Source organism: Pogoniulus pusillus, chromosome 13, assembly GCF_015220805.1.
Source record: "Pogoniulus pusillus isolate bPogPus1 chromosome 13, bPogPus1.pri, whole genome shotgun sequence".
Taxonomy (NCBI): Eukaryota; Metazoa; Chordata; class Aves; order Piciformes; family Lybiidae; genus Pogoniulus; species Pogoniulus pusillus.
Window position 1 is genome coordinate 24,217,011 of NC_087276.1, and position 19,062 is coordinate 24,236,072.

At 50.4% G+C, this 19,062-nt stretch overlaps 1 protein-coding gene across 8 annotated transcripts in view; it reads right to left on the reverse strand.

Moving 5' to 3' along the window:
* MPRIP (myosin phosphatase Rho interacting protein) overlaps positions 1–19,062 on the reverse strand; it is an 87,515-nt gene that overhangs the window by 27,976 nt on the left and 40,477 nt on the right. For 3 of the 8 annotated variants that reach the window (XM_064153577.1, XM_064153579.1, XM_064153578.1), the window contains exons 6-14: positions 16,859–17,069; positions 15,370–15,886; positions 9,410–9,551; positions 8,535–8,651; positions 6,019–6,075; positions 4,628–4,696; positions 4,342–4,431; positions 3,806–3,915; positions 2,865–2,903 (exon numbers count right to left, since the gene is read on the reverse strand). In XM_064153577.1, the coding sequence (XP_064009647.1) occupies positions 2,865–2,903; positions 3,806–3,915; positions 4,342–4,431; positions 4,628–4,696; positions 6,019–6,075; positions 8,535–8,651; positions 9,410–9,551; positions 15,370–15,886; positions 16,859–17,069 (1,352 nt within the window). The remainder of the gene's footprint in view (positions 1–2,864; positions 2,904–3,805; positions 3,916–4,341; positions 4,432–4,627; positions 4,697–6,018; positions 6,076–8,534; positions 8,652–9,409; positions 9,552–15,369; positions 15,887–16,858; positions 17,070–19,062) is intronic. The other 5 variants (XM_064153583.1, XM_064153584.1, XM_064153582.1 and 2 more) reach the window with 4 other exon arrangements.

Genomic DNA, 19,062 nt, shown 5'->3' on the forward strand with positions numbered 1-19,062 from the left:
TTAGTGCCAAGTTAGAGGGTGGTGGGTTGAGAGGAGAGACATACTGGTCAAGCAGGGCAAGTTAATAAGGGAAGGCAACATCATTTCCAACCTACCAATAATCTATAATGCAGTATTAGCTTATTAAACGTAGACATGCCAGCCTTGGAACATGCAGAACCAAATTAGAACAGAAAACAGCAGTATGCTAAGTTTGCAGAGGAAGCCCATTCACAGTGGGTGGCTGATGTCTGCTGAACCCTCTTGGCTACCTGAAGCCCTCAAGATGCTTTCCAAGGCACAACCCTGCTACTCAAGCCAACTGCTGGCTCTCCCTGCTTCCAGTACAACCACAGCATCCCCCCAGGCTCCAGCTTTCTGGAAGGACACAGTGGGAAGAGCTGGAAAGCAGCTCCTCTGGCCCTTCACTGCAGGCAAATAACTGCTAATGAGGCTCTGACCCATGGGACCACATGCACCCAGAGTGTGACACCAGGAGGGAGCAGCAGCAGCACAGCTTTTCCTCCTGTCTAACACAGCCCAGCTCACACAGCCAGCAACCTCACCGTTGTGCATACACCCAAAACAAAGAATGGAGCAGAAGAGATGACTCTGCATGGGTCTAGGGCTAGTATCTTCCGATGCACTTTCATCCAGGATCAAACCACACAGGCTCAGCAGAGCTGGGTTTCAAGAAATTCTGTCAGTTACAGGCTAAAACCAGCTCAGAAATAATTCCTTCTTCAGCTCTGTCACTTGCAGCTAATAAAATAAACCCAAAAGGCACAAGGATGAAGCCATTAAGAGATATCCATGACTCCAAATCCAGGTGCTCAGTCTGGAGTCAGTCAGTGATTACAGCTGCATTTTACATAAGGGAAGCAGGGATGAGATGGAGGCTTAAAATAGAAAAGAGTGCTGGGAAAAAAAGAGGGTCCTGAGGCCCCCTAGATGATGCTGAAAGACAAAAATCATGCTGCTCTGAACACTACTAGAGGTGACATCTCTTGTGGGTGCATTTCTCCTCTGTTGCTTTCCAAAGGGCATGGGATGTGTGTCAGGGAGCAGAGGGATGACTGCTGGGAACCGAGTGAAGAGACTCAAAGCCTGACCTGAAGTGTCTCATTTCATATCCCCCAAGTGCCCCACAGCTATTAATTCTGCTCAAGCATTTCACATCTCCTTCGTCCCCGACAAATTAACTCAGATCACATGGCAGGGAAGTATTTATAGGTCAAAATACAAAGTTTTTTAAGATGGGTGGCTCTGGGAGCTGAGCACACTGCAGCACCCTGCAAGAGGCACATGAAGGCTGCAGGGAACTGAGGGGTGCTGGGGAACTCAGACTCACCAGGACCAGGAGCTAAACTCCAGTGCTAGAGTGGCCACCTTCTCTCCTGCAGGTACTTTGTATCTGCGTGGTCATCACTAGCAGAGCATAATCAGCGTCTCCACAGACTGCAGAGCACTGCTGAGCGCAGGCAGCAGCACAGCTTCTGCCCCCCACACCAGGTTCTGACACAGGCAGCAATATAAACAGTAATTAGGGCTTGAGTAAACGAGAAAATGTGTGCTTGGCTAGGTGGAGACATGGCAGAAGGCTGCGAGAATGAGTTGGTTTGGCTGTGTGGATGGGGAGAACACCACCACCCTCCCACAGAGCAGCATCCAGTCCAAGGTCCCTCTCACACCCTGTCTGTGCTGTGCAGACATCTATTACCCTCCTTCACAGAATCACACAACTGTTTTTGTTGGAAAAGACCTTTATGATCAAGTCCAACCATTCTCTAACTCTACCAAATCTGGTGCTAAACTATGTCCCACAGCACCACATCTGTTTCTTTTAAACACCTGCAGGGACAGGGATTCAACCACCTCCCTGGGTAGCCTATTCCAGTCTTCGATGACTCTTTCAGTGAAAAGGTTTCCTCTAATATCCAACTTAAACCTCCTATGGTGCAACTTGAGGTCATTTCCACTTGTCCTGTTACTTGTTGCCAGGGAGGAGACTGACCCCACCTCACTCCTCTCAGGCAGTTGTAGAGCGAAGGCCTCCCACCTTAGCCTCTTTCCTCCAGGCTAAACAGCTCCAGTTCCCTCAGCCACTCCTCACGAGCCTTTGGCATTTTGTCCTTCAGCCTTTCAGCAGCCTCATTCCCAAGTCACTCTCCAAGTGTAGATGTAAAGGACATGCCTAAAGCCAGGTGGGATAGGCTGGGATACCCATGCCAAAACAAAGGGCTTGTGAGCAAGCAATGGTGAACACAGCCTTGCTTCACACATGGCACAACCACTCAGCTCACAGCAATGTGACCAACCCACACCAGACTCTACCCCATCCAAAACCAGCTCAGTGGAAAACCACACAAGTGCACCTCTAATTCTCTTCTCCCCAGCTGAAGACTGAGACTCACAGTCTGTTTATGCAGCATAACAAGTAACTGCCCAACTGGCACCTGTGCTTGGATTCTCTCATGAGGGTAAGCCAAGACAAACCACTTTGTGTAGGCTTGGAGCAGATGCAAAGACAGTGAGCACAGGACTACCATGCTGGAGTAACCTGCTAGGCTATAAAGATATCTGGTTCTTTAAAGGCAGAGATGTCCCCTCAAATTTCCTCCGTCTTCATCTTCTTATCTAGTCACATCGGAAGATACCAGTGTGGGGAAACCAAGTGTCAAGACCAGGTTGCTTCTTCCCTTCTCTCTGGCTTTTATTTAAAGAAAAAAAGAGGGAGGGGAGAAAAAATAAGGAAAAAAGAACGAAAAAATAAATGGCAACTGCAGGACTTCCCATCTGAGGTGCAGGAAAGGAGGAGCATGCAGTGAATCACGAGATATACAAACCACAGAACGTTAATACAGGAGAGAACACAGTATTCCAACCTGGGCTTCAGCACGGATAGTTTCAAAGAGAAGTTTTTCCTGGGATTGCATGGAAATCAAACATACACAGGAGTGAGGAGAGAGGTGGCTTCCCCGAGACCCCCGCGAGATCCACCAGAGCTCGGGCAGGGCTGGGAAACGGTGGCTGAGTGCCAAGAAGGAAGGGGAAGGAGAGAGCGAAAGATTTCCATGTCAACACCACCCAGTGAGAAGAGCCATTCCATCAGTGTGTGGACAAACCTGGCAAAAACCTGCTCCTTCTAGCTAAGGTAAGGACAGAGATGGAGTTAATGGTGGGGCCGTGTCCACAAAGCCTGTAAGAAGTGGCCTGTAGGAGGGTAGCTGGCGCAGTTAGCTGTGAGGAGGTCAAACACCTTTACCCATAGAAGGCACTCTGTGAGCTGCAGGGGGTCCCTTCCTCTGGCACTGACAGCGGGAGGAGACATAAGCGTTACTAACATGCAAGGGGAATGAGCTGCAGCAGCTATCTGGAAGATCAAAAGAGGAGGGAAGACGATTTGCTGGCTGCAGTTGAAAATGTATCAGAGCCAAGCAGCTTCTAAATTGAACCCTGGGCTCACACTGCCATGACACACAGAAGGGATGGGCAGCTTGTGCTGAACAGTAGCCAGAGGAAAGGGGGAACCCAGCACAACTGAATCCAAGTGGTTTCACAATACCTGGTGGGGATCCAGAGGAGCCTTGATATAGGAACAGTATTTCATATTCCTATGCACAAATTAAAGCCACATTTTCAACCCTCTTTGAAATCTGCATCCCCACAAAATGCATCAAACTAAGCCCAGAGAGAGGGACGCGAGAAAGAGCCACAGCTTCCAGGAACTAACAGGCTCAGCAAGAGGAAAGAAAGGGGATAAGGAAAGAGTTACTCCTGCACAGAAACCAGACAGCTGCAGAGGCTTCTAAACTCCCCCCTTTACCTTGTTACATCAGGAGCAGTGGTGGGACGAACATGCTTCATGATGGTCTGGATCCAGTTGCGGCGAATGCCCGAGGTCATGGCAGAGAGGGTGAACTCCCCTTCCTTTGTCTAGGGAGAGAGGAACACCAGCTCAGAGCAGCAACTGTACCCACCAGTTCCTTCCCACAACCCCCAGTACCACACTGCACCCAAGTTCAAGCACTCAGTGCTGGGACACTGCCAGTGGCCATGCACAGGTCAGACCCAGCCCCTCCACTCCCCAGCACATTCATGGTGGCCCTTGGTGTTTCTCAGCAACCAGCTGAGCTGACAAAACCTGCCCTTCCCCTCTCTGTATTTTGTGAATCACAAAACCAGCTCTCAAACCTAAAAACAGAGCTCTATGGGACAGGGTGGGTGATGCTGGGTGCCCTGTTTTCGGCATTTGGGAAGATGTTTCCCTTGCAAGGATGAGCAGCCCCTAGCAGTGCAAGGATGAGCAGCCTCAGCATCTGTCACACAGCCAGACTCTTCCTCCTCCACACATTTCCTTACGTGGATCTGGAAGCCATAGTTTCGCTGAACTGGGTACTCAGTGACATCATAGCAGGTGGATAAATCGATTTCTCCATCCAGGTCAGCTGCCTGGTGAGGGAAGAGGTGAAATGAGGTAAAATAAAGACATAATGCTTTGCAATCCTAAAGTGTGATGAGCACAGCAGGTCTGTGAGACCTTGGAATCTGGAAGACAAGCTGCCTGGGGTTGGTTTGGGAGCAGGAGCACCTGGGGCTCCCCCATAAGCAGAGCAATGGGTTGAACATAGATGTGGCAGACGCTTACCTCCTCTGCCACAGAATCCCGGTAGTATCTCAGGCTTTGGTCGGTCAGCACAAACCAGTGCTTCTTCCACTAGGAAACAACCAAGATGGAGCGGTTACAATCTTGCTTTTTCACCATCAGCAGAGCTCACCACAGGTGAGCCAGTAGAGATATGGCACAAGGAAGCACCTCACAGCCTTTCTCCTCCCTGCTCTGTACCCAGTTTCACTGAGACGGCCTCTTGGAGAGGGGAGACCCCAAGAGGCAGCAGTGCAAGGCATACTGTGGTGGTTTGCATCACCAGGACCCCAGTTTCTCCTGCTCTCATGCACCAGCAGAGCACTGGAGCTGCAGTGGCACCACACCTGCATGTGACCGAGACAGACCACAAGAGTCATAGGGTACAGTCAGAGCCTCCCCATCAGCTCCACTGGCAAGATGATGCTTTTAGAGGCTGCACTCAAAGCCTCAGAGGGACCTTGGTTTTTCAAAACAGCAGTTACATACTCATACTTTATCTGCAGTACCTAGAAACTGAGTTGGAGCCATTCTTGGCACTCACTCTACACAAATACACCTTCTGCAGGCTCCCAGCCAGGCACAGGCTTACCCAGGGCAGCTTTCAGTTAACAAAGCACTCGCTCCAGCAGGTCATTCCCTAGAGACTTGCCCACAGCCCCAGGATACTCTTAGTGAAGCCTGGGCTATGGTACTCAACAGCTGTGGGCAAATTGTCCTTAATTTCTCTCGACAGGCTGAGCAGAATGCAAGGAAATCCAGGGAAGGAGTGGTTTGCAAACAGCCAGGGCATCAGTGCCCATCTTGAAGGCTCCAATAGAGCAGCACATCCTGCATCTTGCTGGGAATGGACAGGAGGAAAGTGGCAGCAACTGCTTCCCTCAGTGCCAACTCAGAGGCACTTATTTATTTCTTGGCTGTGCATTTCCCCAGTGCTCAAGAGACCTCATCTGAGCCTCAATACTGATGCCAAAGAGGTTTCTGGGCTGCAAGGGAGATGAAACTAGTAAGAGAAGGGGCACACACTGCTACCCAAGCTGCCCCAGCTCCCTAGAAACTCACAACACAACATTCAGCTGCGGGGCTTTAAAACCTCTCCAGGCCAGAGCACCAGCTACTCCCAAATACTGTTTGCACAGGGCTTTCACACAATCACTGCTGTCTGGCTCCAGAGTTGTACTAATTCCCTCTCACTGCTCTGCCCTAGCACCTACATCTGGTTTCTTCCATCTGGAGCATGGCTCAACACTGATCTACCCTGCACAGATGTCAGCACCAAGAGCAGCCCCCCGTGGAACCTGTTCAGCCAGGACACTGAAGTGTTAGGTGCCACAGACCAGGACCAACCTCAGCACTGAAGACCAAAGCAAAGGGCAGAGCTTCCCTGGACTTACCTGCCCATCCTCATACTGCTTTGTCAACCAGCCCTTCTTAAAGTTCAGCAGGTCAGGCTGCAAGAAAGGAGAGAAGTGATCAGAGGGGAGGGAAGAAGCATCTTACAGCAGCAATGACTTGATAGAACACCACATTGCAGCAATAAAGGAGATCAGCAACAATCAAATTCATAGAATCATAATTCGGGTTGAAAGGGACCTTTAAAGGTCATCTAGTCCAAACTGGATCACTCCATTGTGTGGTGGCTCAACCTCCTCCTCCCAGGAGGAACAGAGACCTACTGTATGGTTTATTTCTCTTTCAATTTCCTACTGCAAAGCCAGCATTACCAAGAAAGGAGAAGCAAGGAATTATCATGAGTGCAGGCAGCTCTGTCCTTTGATTGCATATTACAAAGCACAGACTATCTACTATTGATGAAAGACTGCAGAGTTCAAACCAAGGCTGAGTTCCCAAGGTTGGAAATACAGGGAATTCCAGTACTGCACCACCCAAATGACACCTGCTCTTTCCTCCAAAGTGGGTGCACTGGGATGCTGAAGCTCTGAGAAAGGCAACCAAGACAGCGTGGGATAACTCCCACCAGCCCTTCCTCCCAGCCCTGCCTGCATGCAGGGAAGGATGTGGTGGAAATGCTTTCACTCCCTCGAGGCTCAGCTCCTCCAGCTGCACCATGTGCTGCAGAGTGGAGGAGGAAAGGACAACAGTGTGTGAAATGCAGCTGGACTGTCTGAAATGGGCTCTAGCAAGGAGAGCAATGGAAAACTGGATGCCTATTTGGTCAAACTTAGCCTGTGTGGTGGCTAAGTGGGAGCCCAGCCCCACTACAAAAAAACACAGGGGAAAGTAAATGCCACCCCATCCTTTCTAATTCCTTAGAGAACTGCAGGAAGGAGTGGACTGATGCCAGCCTTAGCAGCCCTAGCTGTGATGTGGCTGCAGGCAACACATTCACTGAGTCCCACCAGCACCTGCTGACGAGGCAGTGACAAGCCAAGAATGAACTATAGAGGAAATGGCTTTTGCAATGACTACATCCACCTCTGAAGCAGGCTGTGAGACCTGGGCATCCTTATCTCAGCTCCTAACGTACCCTAAGAGATCAATGTCACTATCTCCCTGCTTCTTCCCTGCCAAAGTGTAGGTGGGAAAATGCTTAGAGGATCTGGGTCCTGCTTAAGCTCTTATAAAACAGGAGAGAGTCAAATAAAGGATCAGCACTTTGGATCAAACCCAAGCAGCTCAATCAGTCACTTTGCAAAGGAAAACAGAAGGACTGCAAGTGTTAGAGCTGCTCACAGGCTTGTTATTTATCAACTGAGAAGAGGGTAACTACCTTCCACAAAAGCAGATGATGCCTTCTTAGCAGCATTCATACTACTTCACTACACCTCTTAGCTTCCTTAGAGTGTAAGGAAAGATGTGTAAGTAACCACAGAGGAAAGATGCTGCCAAACAGCATATGCACATTTCAGGCTGGGCTGCAGTGAGACAGTATGGAAGCACCTAGAGTGGGAAGCTCTCTCCTTCAGATCCTTCTCCTCCATGGAAAATACTCTGCTTGGGCAGGCAAAATAGCAGCTTTGCCTGAAGCTGCAAAGCTGCTGAAGCATGAAAAGTTTGGGACCAGCTGCCACAGAAGGGTATAGACATCAGAAACCAAAACCAGATGAAGCACTTGATGGAAGAGATACCCAGAAAGAGCAAGCCACAGCTTGGCTGTAACCCACTGAGCCTAACAAGGGATGAGCTCTCCCTTGGCTTTTATCCCAGTGGATAACCAATTTTATCTGACACAGCAAACCCAACAGGCAGGGGAGAGTCTTGCCATCACATAAAAGTGTACTTAATGCAAGGAAAAGGTTTTCTTCCCACTGACTACATGATTTTTTTGCCTTCACTAGATGATGTGCATCATCTGTTTATGTGCACTTCTTGCACCTTTTTATTATCACGAAGAATCTAAAAACCACAAATCACTTGTGGCTATAGAAGCCTACAAAAAAAGCTACTGAAAAAAAATCACCAAGCTACTGCACTTTTCTCAAAAGTCCTTCAAGAGAAGCTGTCCATCCAGGAAAAGTGCAGCTCCTATTTACAATGGCTGAGTAATCTTTTTGAGATTAGCAAGTGTATTTATTTTGTTCTTGCAGAAGGGTGGTGAGTGAGAGGAGAGTATTTTGTGTTTGTTTTGTACTGCTTGCCTGCAGGTCTGATGAGCATTTGAAAAATGCAAAGGGAGGAAAGCTCAGCGAGGCAGGTTCAGCCCTTCCTCGTAGCCTTCGTCCTGCTCACACCCACTTGCAGATGCATAAACAGCAAAGAAGAGGCATCAGAAAACCAGGCCATGTGTTGGGTCTCCTCAACCTGCCAAGCATGAAGCCAACTCACTGAAACCTGCTTCAGATCTGAGCGTATCCCGTGTCCTACCTGCTGGCTATGGGGAAAGGAGCAGACAGTCCAGTTTTCACTGGACCTGCCCAGGAAAGGGCCTCTCATGGCCCCAGTGGCTCACCGTCATAGAGGACTCTGTGGACCTTCTGTCCAGCGACTTTGCCCGGCGATGTGGGGACAGAGGAGATGCAGACACATCCAGGATGGAGCCCACAGCTGCACCTTCGCAAGTGAAGTCCTGTGTAAACAGCGTTAGCCCAGATCAGTGCAGGAACTAGGACAGCAAGTCCCACTCTCTTGGCTCACAGCAGAAAAATCTGTGTACTTAAGAGGCATCTCAGGCTCACAAGTGCCATTTCATTGGCAATACATTTTTTTGTCCTCTCAGGCATTAATTTGTTCCAAATATATTTAAGCATATCTGGGACTCCCACACCTGCCTGTTTCTTTTGTTACTTCACCTCATCCCAACATGTCCTGCCATGCCAGAGCTGAAGTTTCTCTCTTTTTGGAAGAAGGAGAAAACACAGCCTGGAATTAGCCTGATTAGGACAGAGTAAATACCAGGAATAAATTCTTTATCATGAGGGTTGTGAGATACTGGAACAGGTTGCCTAGGAAAGTTGTGAATGCTCCCTCCCTGAAACTGCTCAAAGCCAGGTTGGACCAGGCCCTGAACAAACTGATCTAGTGGAAGGTGTCCCTGCTCATGGCAGGGGGATTGGAACTAGATGATCTTCAAGGTCACTTTCAACCCAAACCATTCTATGATTCCACTCTGATCCACAGCTGGGCCAAGGGAGCAGAGCAGCAAGCAGCAAACTGGCACGGACTAAGCACACACAGCATGAGTCTGCCCGCAACTCCAGATCCTCTGCTTCACCCAAGGACAAAGCCTCGAGCTAAATCCTGGAGCTTAAACCTTGTCTCCCGGGTTGCTGGATCCCAGCTGCCATCCTCCGAAGCCCAGCACAAGAGCTCAGCTGAGCAGCTTACTCTTTTCCGCGGGAAAACTCTCTTCTCGCTCCTGCCCTGCCGCGTCTCGCTGGAAAGGGCAGCTCCTCCCGGCACATTCGTCTCCATGTGCTCTGCGTTCTCTATATCCAGGGCCTCAAATTTTTCAATTACCTGGGACCGCCTGGAAAACAGAGAGAAAAAGGAAAGCAGAGCCAGATTAAACACCAGAACTGCAACTGGGCTGAGCTCTACAGGCCCACAAACTTCCGGCTGCTCACCCCAATGTCCGTGGCACACCTGGGTTTGGGCCCCATTTCTCAGCAAGCTCATTTCACTTGGGGCCAAAGCTGGGAAAGCCCTCCCACAGCTCCATGAAGAGTAGCTTCTTAAACAGACAGAAAACCCTAGCAAAACCAGCAATATTTTTTGACTTGTGAATTTTCCAGCCCATGGAGAAACAGGGAGTATTGAGCAGTTCTGGCTGAAGCTTTGATTTTACTTTCTGGCACTGCTGCTATTGATGGCCCTCCAGGCCACAGAGCAGAAACACATCAGAGCAAGCTGGGGCACAGAGGTAATGGGCTGGCTTGGGTCACCCTGTGTGCTCACTGCAATCAATACCCTGTAAAAATGTAGCCCCACATGGGTAACATCCACAGGATTGCACTAAGTGGCCATAGGTGCCTGCAGATAAGGGGTCTGGCTTGCAGAGTGCATCAGCTGAAAAGGCATGAGATGAGGAGCACCCTGTGCAGGACATCCTCTGCAAAGCCCTGAGACTCTGCCCCGCTCTAACACTGGTCTGCAAATCCAGTGCGGATAGCAGGGAGCACAGCCTGGGCTCTCAGACACTGCCTTCATGGCCCATCACACCATGGCACACACATCTCTGAAGACAGAGGAGAAATGTGCATGGAGCATGAGCCAGATCCACAACAAACCCAAATGAGATGTTCCTGAGAATGAGCAAACACTTTTGAAGGGGGGATTAGAAGTGTCATTTCATCATGAGAAGCTGCTTGCTGACCCACAGGAGAGGAAATACTGGAATTCTCAAAGGATCTGCTGGTGTCTAAGTCTGCATGCCCAGGGATCTGGGCAAGTACCAACCTCAGGTCTTTAATCACAACCTAAGAATGCTGCAGCAACCCATAACCAACACACACACCAGCTGAGCTGCAAGCTGTGAGGTTTAGAGATCCATTTTGAGGCTTCCCAATGAGATCAGTTCAGGAGGGTTCTTGACACCAAATCGGGACCCACACACATCACGTCTAAACTCAGGGCTGGCTTGCTTTGTGTGAGCCTCTAATGTGCATGACAATCACAATGGTAACCACATGAGTGGAAATAGGTTAACCAAAAAACCATCTTTAACACTATCCCACAAAAAGGAACAGCAGGTTAAGAATGCAAACCACATGAGATGTTCAATTTTCAACCAAAATTTGCACCAAATTCCATGAACGTGACCAGAAGTCTCAAGACATCACATCCCCCAGCAGGCTGGGGGCCCCACTACTGCTGCTCAGAGCCAGGCTGCCAGGACTGAGTGCTGAAGCCCACGGCCAAAGAGGAAGGGACTAAATCCCTGGGGAAGACTTGACTTTGCAAATTCAAATGTCTGATGTTTTTGTGGGACATCTGCTCAGCCTGTGCTGCTTCCCAGTTTGCAGACCGGGAAGAGACTTGCATAGAGCTTCCAGTCCCCTTGGGATGCTCTGCTCACGAGATGTCTGTTCACATAAACCAGCACGTGGAGCATAAATTCACTCCTCCATTCACCAACAGACAGGGAACTGCTTTGGAAGTCACCATTTTTTAACCCTTTTTACACTGGCCCAGCCTTCTCTGAGTCGCAGTTTAGGAGGAAGATTATCCATGAATTAACATCATCTGTGCCCTATTAGGTGAAGGCCTGAAGGAAAACAAATCAGGAGAGGAAAAAAAACCCAACCCAACCAAAAAGAAACCCAAGAAAACCAAACCAAAACCCCAAAACAACTGAAAAACCATGAAACAAAAAATCAAAAGCAGGTTGATTTCTCATGAAAGGGGCTGCACCACCAGGTTGTTCTACGGCTTGAGATTGAGATGAGATGGTAGCGAAGCAGGCGAAGTAAAGGCGGACACGTCACACAGCAACACAGCAGGAGAAGGTGGAGAGCAACAAGACCTGGAAGAAAACAAGGCTGGAAAATGAATGAACAGAAGAGGAAATTATATATCTACATACAAAATAAAATCAAAGTCATTCCAGTAATTTGTCATTGGGGAAAAAAGGAGGAGAAAACCAAATCACTGCAACCAAATCACGGCCCCAAGGGTTAATATCATTTGGATTACAGGAAAAAAAAAATCAGTTTGCTTTTTTTGCCATTAGATCAACATTTCAGAGAGGTTTCTGCTAGAGATCCTGGGGGGGCCAGGGAATGGAAGGACTCCCATCTCCCCACTGTGCCAAGGAGAGAGCTTCTCCCTCTCAGCAGCAGCAGTGTGGTGGCAAAAGAAGGCTGTGGACAGGTATGAAGAAGCGTTTTAAAAGCTGTGGTGCAGTTTAGTGCTTTCCCAACCACCGAGCTGGTCCCAGGGAGCTCCTGGGCCATGCAGGCTGTTAATCTTTTCCAGGCCACTAAACTCGAGCTGCAGATCTCGGCTGTTAGGTGGAGGGGTGGGAGCAGTAGGAAGGAAAGCTATAAAGAGCAGCACGAGCTATGGTTAAAGTGATTTTCTTTGATTGGAAACAAGGGCTTGTTTTTATTGGATCCATTCATTACTTAGCAGCAAGAAAGACAGTCAGTGTCAGGAAAGGGAAGAGGAATGTCCCCAAAAGGTTCACAAAAGTGAAGAGGATAGTTTTACAAGAAAAAAAATCCTGTAGCTGGGAGAGCAGGCACTCTTCTCTACAGGTAGAAGCAGCATTCAGAGCAGAGCCTTACATCTCAAAAAGCTCCAGAGAAGGAATCTGAGAAAGAAAAGGCAGCTCTGCTATTCCCCAACTCCACTGACCATGCTCCTACAGCAGACACCACAGTGGACTACGGCCAGCGTGAGCAGAATGTGGGAGTCAACCAGAAAAGCCACGGGTTTAGAGGCTGCAACCCTGCAACCGCCCAAGAAAAGTCAAATTTGCCAACCAGAACTCCCAATGCTCTCCCAGGGATCTGCAGGAGATGGGTGAGCATGCAGGAATACACTTGGAGGAAGGGGGTCTGGGTTTTTGCACCCCAAGGACTCCCCGCCTGATGGTGGTCTCCTTGCCAAAGCTGCTGCCACTCTCCTGTGACATGCCAAGAGTCATCCCAGCATCTGCAGTGCCCTGCTGGGATATGAGGACAGAGGAATCCCTGCAGCACTCTTTAGCTGTGATTTTCTGAGCAAAACAAGCTTTGAGATTTATCCATGTGGTTCCCAGAGCTTTTTCTTCTTAGGGATGAGTCTGAGACAGAAGATCAGAGGCACGGCTTGATCTCCCTGGACACAGACTGTCGCCAGGGCTGGTCGGGCACAGAGGTGCCAGCAGCCCTGTCCTGCCACATACCAGCAGAGGGAACTCGCACTCTGCCGCGTCGCCAAAATCAAGGAGATTATCTCCTGGTTTCTGACTCAGGTTCTGAAGTGGCTGCGAGCTCAGACGTCTGTCTGCATGGGACATGGAGTCAGAATCAGATATGAATGGACAGCCCAGGAAATTTCCAGCACAGTCCTGGACTTAAGTCACATCAGATCTCTTACAACAAGGAAACAGGAGAAGGAGCCTTGGAAAATGGCTTTACCTGGAGCTAAGCCTACAGGTGTGTCACTCAGGATGAGGCACTTGGTACCCAAAATAACTTTTCCATCCATAGCTCTGCCATTTTATATTTACCCCCTTAAATCAGTGCAAAAAAATATGGGAGGAAGGGACAAAAATACCAACAGAGTTTGTTTGACTGCACTGAGAGATGCAGGGCAGACCTGAGCAATGCTCAGCTGGTGGCTATGGGGTTGGCATGTGGGCAAGTGATTTCAGGTAAGCATTCCTGGATGTGTTAGTGGGTTACTGGGAAGGATTACTAGAAATGGTGCTAAATCCAGGGTAGAAAAGCTGACCCCACAGAATAGAAAAGAGTTTTTGTATTTGCTCAACCTCAAGCAGCACAGTCTGAGCTTGGAGGAGAAAAATGAGAGGGATATGTGAACTAAGTAAACTCAAACTTAAAAAGCAGCCAAGCCAAGCTGAGGAGGGTGCTGGCAAATGTTAATTCTCTGGTGCGACGCTGGACTGCCTCTCCATGCCCTGCTGAGTCCACCCAAGCTCCAGGACACAGCTTCTCCACCCACATGAGCCAATTCCCAGGCTACTGGAGGAAAAAGTGAACCAGCTTATCCCTTCAAGCTGTCCTTGCTCACAGCACACTTTTCCAGAACCGTGGACTGTGAGCCCCAGCCAAATCCTCCAGCATATGGAGATTCCTTGCCCTGCTGTCTGCCATCACCTTCCTCCCAAATTCTGGACTGGGCTCAGCCCAGTGGGGAAGGTCCTCGTGCCTGGTGCAGCGCCTGGCCCTCTCCCTACACCCATCCTGCTTTGAAAAGGTCCTGAGGGGAATTTTTGCCAATATTGATAAAGAAAAAAAAGACCCAACCTGTTAAACAGCCCCAGGAGCCCAGCTGGGCTGGGAAAAACAGATTTTCCCTGGGAAAAGGCACTCGTCAGTAGGTAGTAAGTGGGGCTGGCATTAAAAAACTATGGTCTCTGACAGCAGGGTTCTCTCCTGAGCCCTGTTATCGGCTTGTACATGCGCTCCTCCCCGTCCTCAGCTGGCGCATTCCAGCTTGGTGCTGGATCCCAGCACTGCACAATACCCTTAGGGCTGGAGCAAGAGGAAACTGGAGGAATGTGCTGTGCTCTCACGCTGGGGACAGGTGCTGCCCAGGGCATCCCTGTGCAAGCAAACCCAGCAGGGGTACGACCTCACCCACACCTGAGCCAATACCAGATCAGCCTGAATAACAAACAGCTGATGACTTTCCTCGTCCCCATTCCCAGCCAGGGTGGCCAAGAGACCCCACGTGGCATCGTGGCATCCTTCTCTTCCATACTGGGAAAGTTCCAATTCCCAAAGCAGAGGAAGCCAAACCCATGCTCTTCTTCTGTATTCCCAGCACGGCACTCAAGGCACGGGCTGCTGGGGCTGGGTTTGGGATCCTCCTGCCGACTGGCAGCACCAGCACAAAGTTGTGCCATGCTTCCAGACCCGCTCCCAGCTCTCGGAAGCCAGACTGGAAAACAGTCCTTTAGGGGCTGGGAAGAAATGGAGAAGCGCCTGATGAAACTGTGCGAGAGAGAACATGCCCGGAGGAAAACCAGGGCAAGAAAATCAGACTGGCAGGCAGCCCTCTCGCCCGGGGCCTGTCTCCCAGTTCGCTCTGCTGCCCTCCCCGCACAAATGCGTCTCTCTCAGGGCAAGCCGAGCCCGTCCTTCGCCTCGCCCCCCGAGCACGCCGCTGCAGGAGCGTGTGCCGCTGCCCTCCCTGTCCTCCTCCGCGCCGAAGCTGTTTTGCAGCCCTGCCTCAGCGCCGCAGCTGCCTCTCCTCTCCCAGATTAATGCCGTGACATTTTGAAACCTCTCTCAGCTCATTAGGCACTTGCGTAACACGCCCAGCGCTAACACCATTTACAGAGCTAACCTAATTAATGGTGCCAGCTGCCAGCGTGTGCCGCAGCAGGGAGGGGACGGCAAAGGTGGGCGTGCTTGCAAACAGAGCTACTGGACATCACCCACCTCAGCGAGGCGCTTCCAAAGCGGCCAGGCTGGGCGGCACCTGCCTACTGCCACTACTAAGGACATCCCACGCCTGATGTGTGTGGATGAACATCCTTAAACCCAAGAAGCCTGTAATACAAAGGGGCTTCCCGTGCCCAGTGCCACCTGCTCCATCCAGGGCTGAGGCGGGGACGCAGTCTTGCTGCCATTGCGAGCATGCAAGGAGGAGATCAGCCACACATCCCTTACCTTCTCTCACTGCCAAAGAGCCGGGCCACTTCTTCTCTCCCAGGGCTACGCGCCCGGGTTCTCCGCTCTAGCCGCTTCCTCTCCACCTGGAAGGCCTCACGATTACTGATCCTAATGGCCTTGGGAACGTCGGCCAGGGTGGTGTACTGCCGGCTGGCTTTAAAAGAAAGGGGACGCCCCGATTTTTCAGCTCCCCTTCCTATATCTCTGCTGCTGGAGTCCTTGTGCATGGGGCAACTGCTCTTCGAGTCCAAGGAGTTCAGAGAGAAGCTGTGAACCATTCGGTCGCCTGATCGGGTACCTGGGGAAGGAAAGGGCTGGGCATGCTCCTGCGAGGGCGATTTGGGATAACTGTACCTGTTGTTCGGGGTGCTAGGGCTGGGTGGGCTGGGTGGTGGTGGCAACTGCTGCTCTTCCAGCTTCGAGTCTTGCTTGGTCTTCTCCAAGGAAAAGTAGCCACTCTCAACACGTGTCTTCCGCCCACAGTCTACTCGGTCTCCGTTCATGGAGCTCTCATCTAAAGATCACAGAAGTCACTCTGCTTGGTTTCGAATCTGAGTTCTACTTTTAATGAAACCCACCCCAATTTCACTCAGGACAGGGGCAGGAAATGAGAGCAGAGATGGTCTGAGCCCCAGGCCCACACTATGTCTCCTCTTCTACCCTTGGCTTTTTCTCCTTGACCACCCTTCATGCTCCTGGAGGCAATGGGATTGACTGCAGGGAACTGGAAATGTTGATCCAACCTTTGGGTCAGGCATGCATGTTTGAAACATCTAAGCCTCCAAACCAAGAAATTAATGACTGCAGTTACTGCTCTGCATACATTTCCATCCCTACCCTTTCCCGCCTGGTACTGACTACAGCTCCATGGGCATAGTAAGACAATGGACACCTTGCTCCTGGCAGCCAGGAATGGATGGAAAAAGTTCCCTATCCAAGTGGGTAGATAAAAGAAATGGCCACAGCACATGGGACCTGTCCACAGCCCTGGCAGGAAGAGTCCCCAGCCCCCATTGTTTCAGGAAGAACAATGTCACAGCCGTGGCGCCTTCCAGGGACTCTTCAAGGAGACCATATGTAAATAGGGCCCTGATGCAGGGGTGGGAGGAGGAAGCAGTGCTCAAGGCTTGGCAGCCCTGACAGACGTGTTGAGTGCAGCACGGGCCTGTACTCTCCAGGTGTCCCAGGTAGAGGGGCTACAAAAGGCATTTTTTGCCTTGTTTTGCCCCCAGCAGAAAAGCAGGCAGCTCCCTCTTCCCCTGGGGTACGTCTGGGGCCTATGTTGTGATTTTCCAGCATGTGATATAGTTTTTTTCCTGCCCAAACCCCAGTCTGTAGCACTTTGCTCCAGCCCTGCACAGCAGGGATGACTCCAAAAACCAAACCTGCAGGAATGTTTTCCCTCTACAGTAGTTTTCTGCCAGCTCAGCTGCCCAAACCAGGTCACTGCAGTGCCATACCAATCCTGGCACCTCCTGTCCCTCACCTTCCTTACTCTCCAGCACGGAATCCTTCAGGGAGCTGGCAGCCCCAGCCTGGCCTTGTACTGGGCTCTGTGCTGGGCTGATGCCGCTGCTCCCATCCGCTTGGTCTTTGCCCCTCATTTCTTCCTGCCAAAGCGTGGACTTGGTGGCAGGAACCTTCTCTGCACTGGGGATGTTGCTGCTGGTCACAGCCATCTTAGCAGGACCAGGCTCCTAAAGAGAAAGGGGGAGACAGGAGGGTTAGAGAGGTTTTACCCAGATCTGCACCCAAAGTCCCCTTGAGGCTATCAACAAACAGATATTTGGGTCCCACAAACCTTGGGTGCTGCCTGTGACACATGACATAACAGGACATGGGTAGGGCTGGGGACAAGGCTTCTCAGCCATGTGCCACCATCATGTTCTCAAGACAACAAGCTCACAGGTGGAAATCCTACCCCGGGCAGCACAGCTCTGGGGACAGGTCAGGACTTCCTTGGCCAAAGGGACCATTGCTGCTCTTGCCGTCAATGAGGAAACATCCCTCGATGCCCCTCCCAGGGAAGAGCTCCTGAAAGTGGCCAGCCCAGTTGGGAAAAGATCCAAAGCAAAGGTGAGTCAACAAATGAAGGAGACCTTTGGCCAGGTGCTGCAGAACAGCTTTGGGTTTGGATAGAACTGCCCCTCCCAGTGCAGTGTTCTGGACACTGTGCCCATAACTACTTGGGAAAAGCCCTTCTCATGCTCACACAGCCTAGCTCTGAGGGGAGCAAAGCCCTGCCTCTTCCCCAGTGCCAGAGCCCCATGCACCTCCACTCACAGAACTGTTCAGGTTGGAAGAGACCTTTAAGATCATCAAGTCCAACCATTAACCCAGCACTACAGGTCACCTCTAAAACAGGTCCCTCAGCACTACATCAGCATGGCTTTTAAATCACTTCAGGATGGGGACTCCACTTCCCTGGACAGCCTCTTCCAGGGCTCAGGGAAGAAACTGTTCCTCATGTCCATGCTCTTCCCAAAATCTTCTGGTGGGCACAGGAGTGCTCTGCACCCAAATTCATGTGCAGCACATGGAACCCACAGAGAAATCTGTTGAGTCCTGACTCAGGAAACCTGGAAATGTTCCCCTCACCTCGACCACAAACCAGTTTGGAGTGACAGCATATTCTGTGTAATTGGTGTAAATGAACACAACATCCCCCATTTCCTTTTGCAAGTCCCTGGACCTTCTGCATGTCCTCTGCAAGTCCCTGGCCCCTCTGTGGGCTGTCTCACAGGCAGCTGCTGCCTTTCATACATACAGACCAATACCAGGTTTCTCTCCTGGGTCCCATTTGCCAGGTCTCAATTTTCTCAGTGTTATAACTACAAGGCAAAAAAAAACCCCAAATCCAAAGAAGCCAAGCTAGAGGACATGGGATGGAGGAGAAAATTAATTCCCTGCCACCAGCAGCCACATTGTTTGTCACAGCAGGTTTGCTACAAGCCACAGATAATAAAACTCAACTGTTGCTCTACTTGGAGTTTTTCCTTGATTTAAGAAGGAAATACAACATCATACTGAGCTTTATGCTATTTTAGAACAACACCCAGCATCTTAAATGCTTCTTTAGCTAATAATGGGCTCTGGAACCCATCAGGTGGTGATGCCTACATCAGACTTTGGTGTCTGCAACTTGGCAGCACACGTTTGGTGCAGAAGAGACAGCAGCTTTCACAACTGGTCTAGGGTTTGGCTCTGTTCATTAGCAGATGTTTTGCTGTTGTTGTATTAAGCTTCTGCATTAGCAGACTATTTGCCTTAAAGCCACCAATAAATCAGTGACAATTAACCCTCCTCCAAAGTCTCCAGATTGTGGGAAGCTTCCCAGCTGCTTGTTCCATTTCTATGGAGCAGGGGGAATCCAGGAGAGTCCAGGCCAGTAGCCACAGCCTGGGGACATGGGTGGTGAGCAGCATCCCCTCTATCCCCTGCCTCTCACATCAGTGGGTTTTAGCCTTGCACCTCCAAATTGGTGGATTCCAGGGCTTTACAGAAACTGTTTGGAATCTCCCAGGGAGCAGGTTCTGGCTCTGTGCACAGCCACAAGAAGCAGCAAATGACCTCCACTTTCACAGAAGTCTCTGCAGAAATTTCACTCTAAAGGAATGCAGCGTTGGAGGTAAACGATCCAGAGTTCACAGGCATCCCACTCGAGGGGACCCTGTTTGAGCAGAGTCGGAC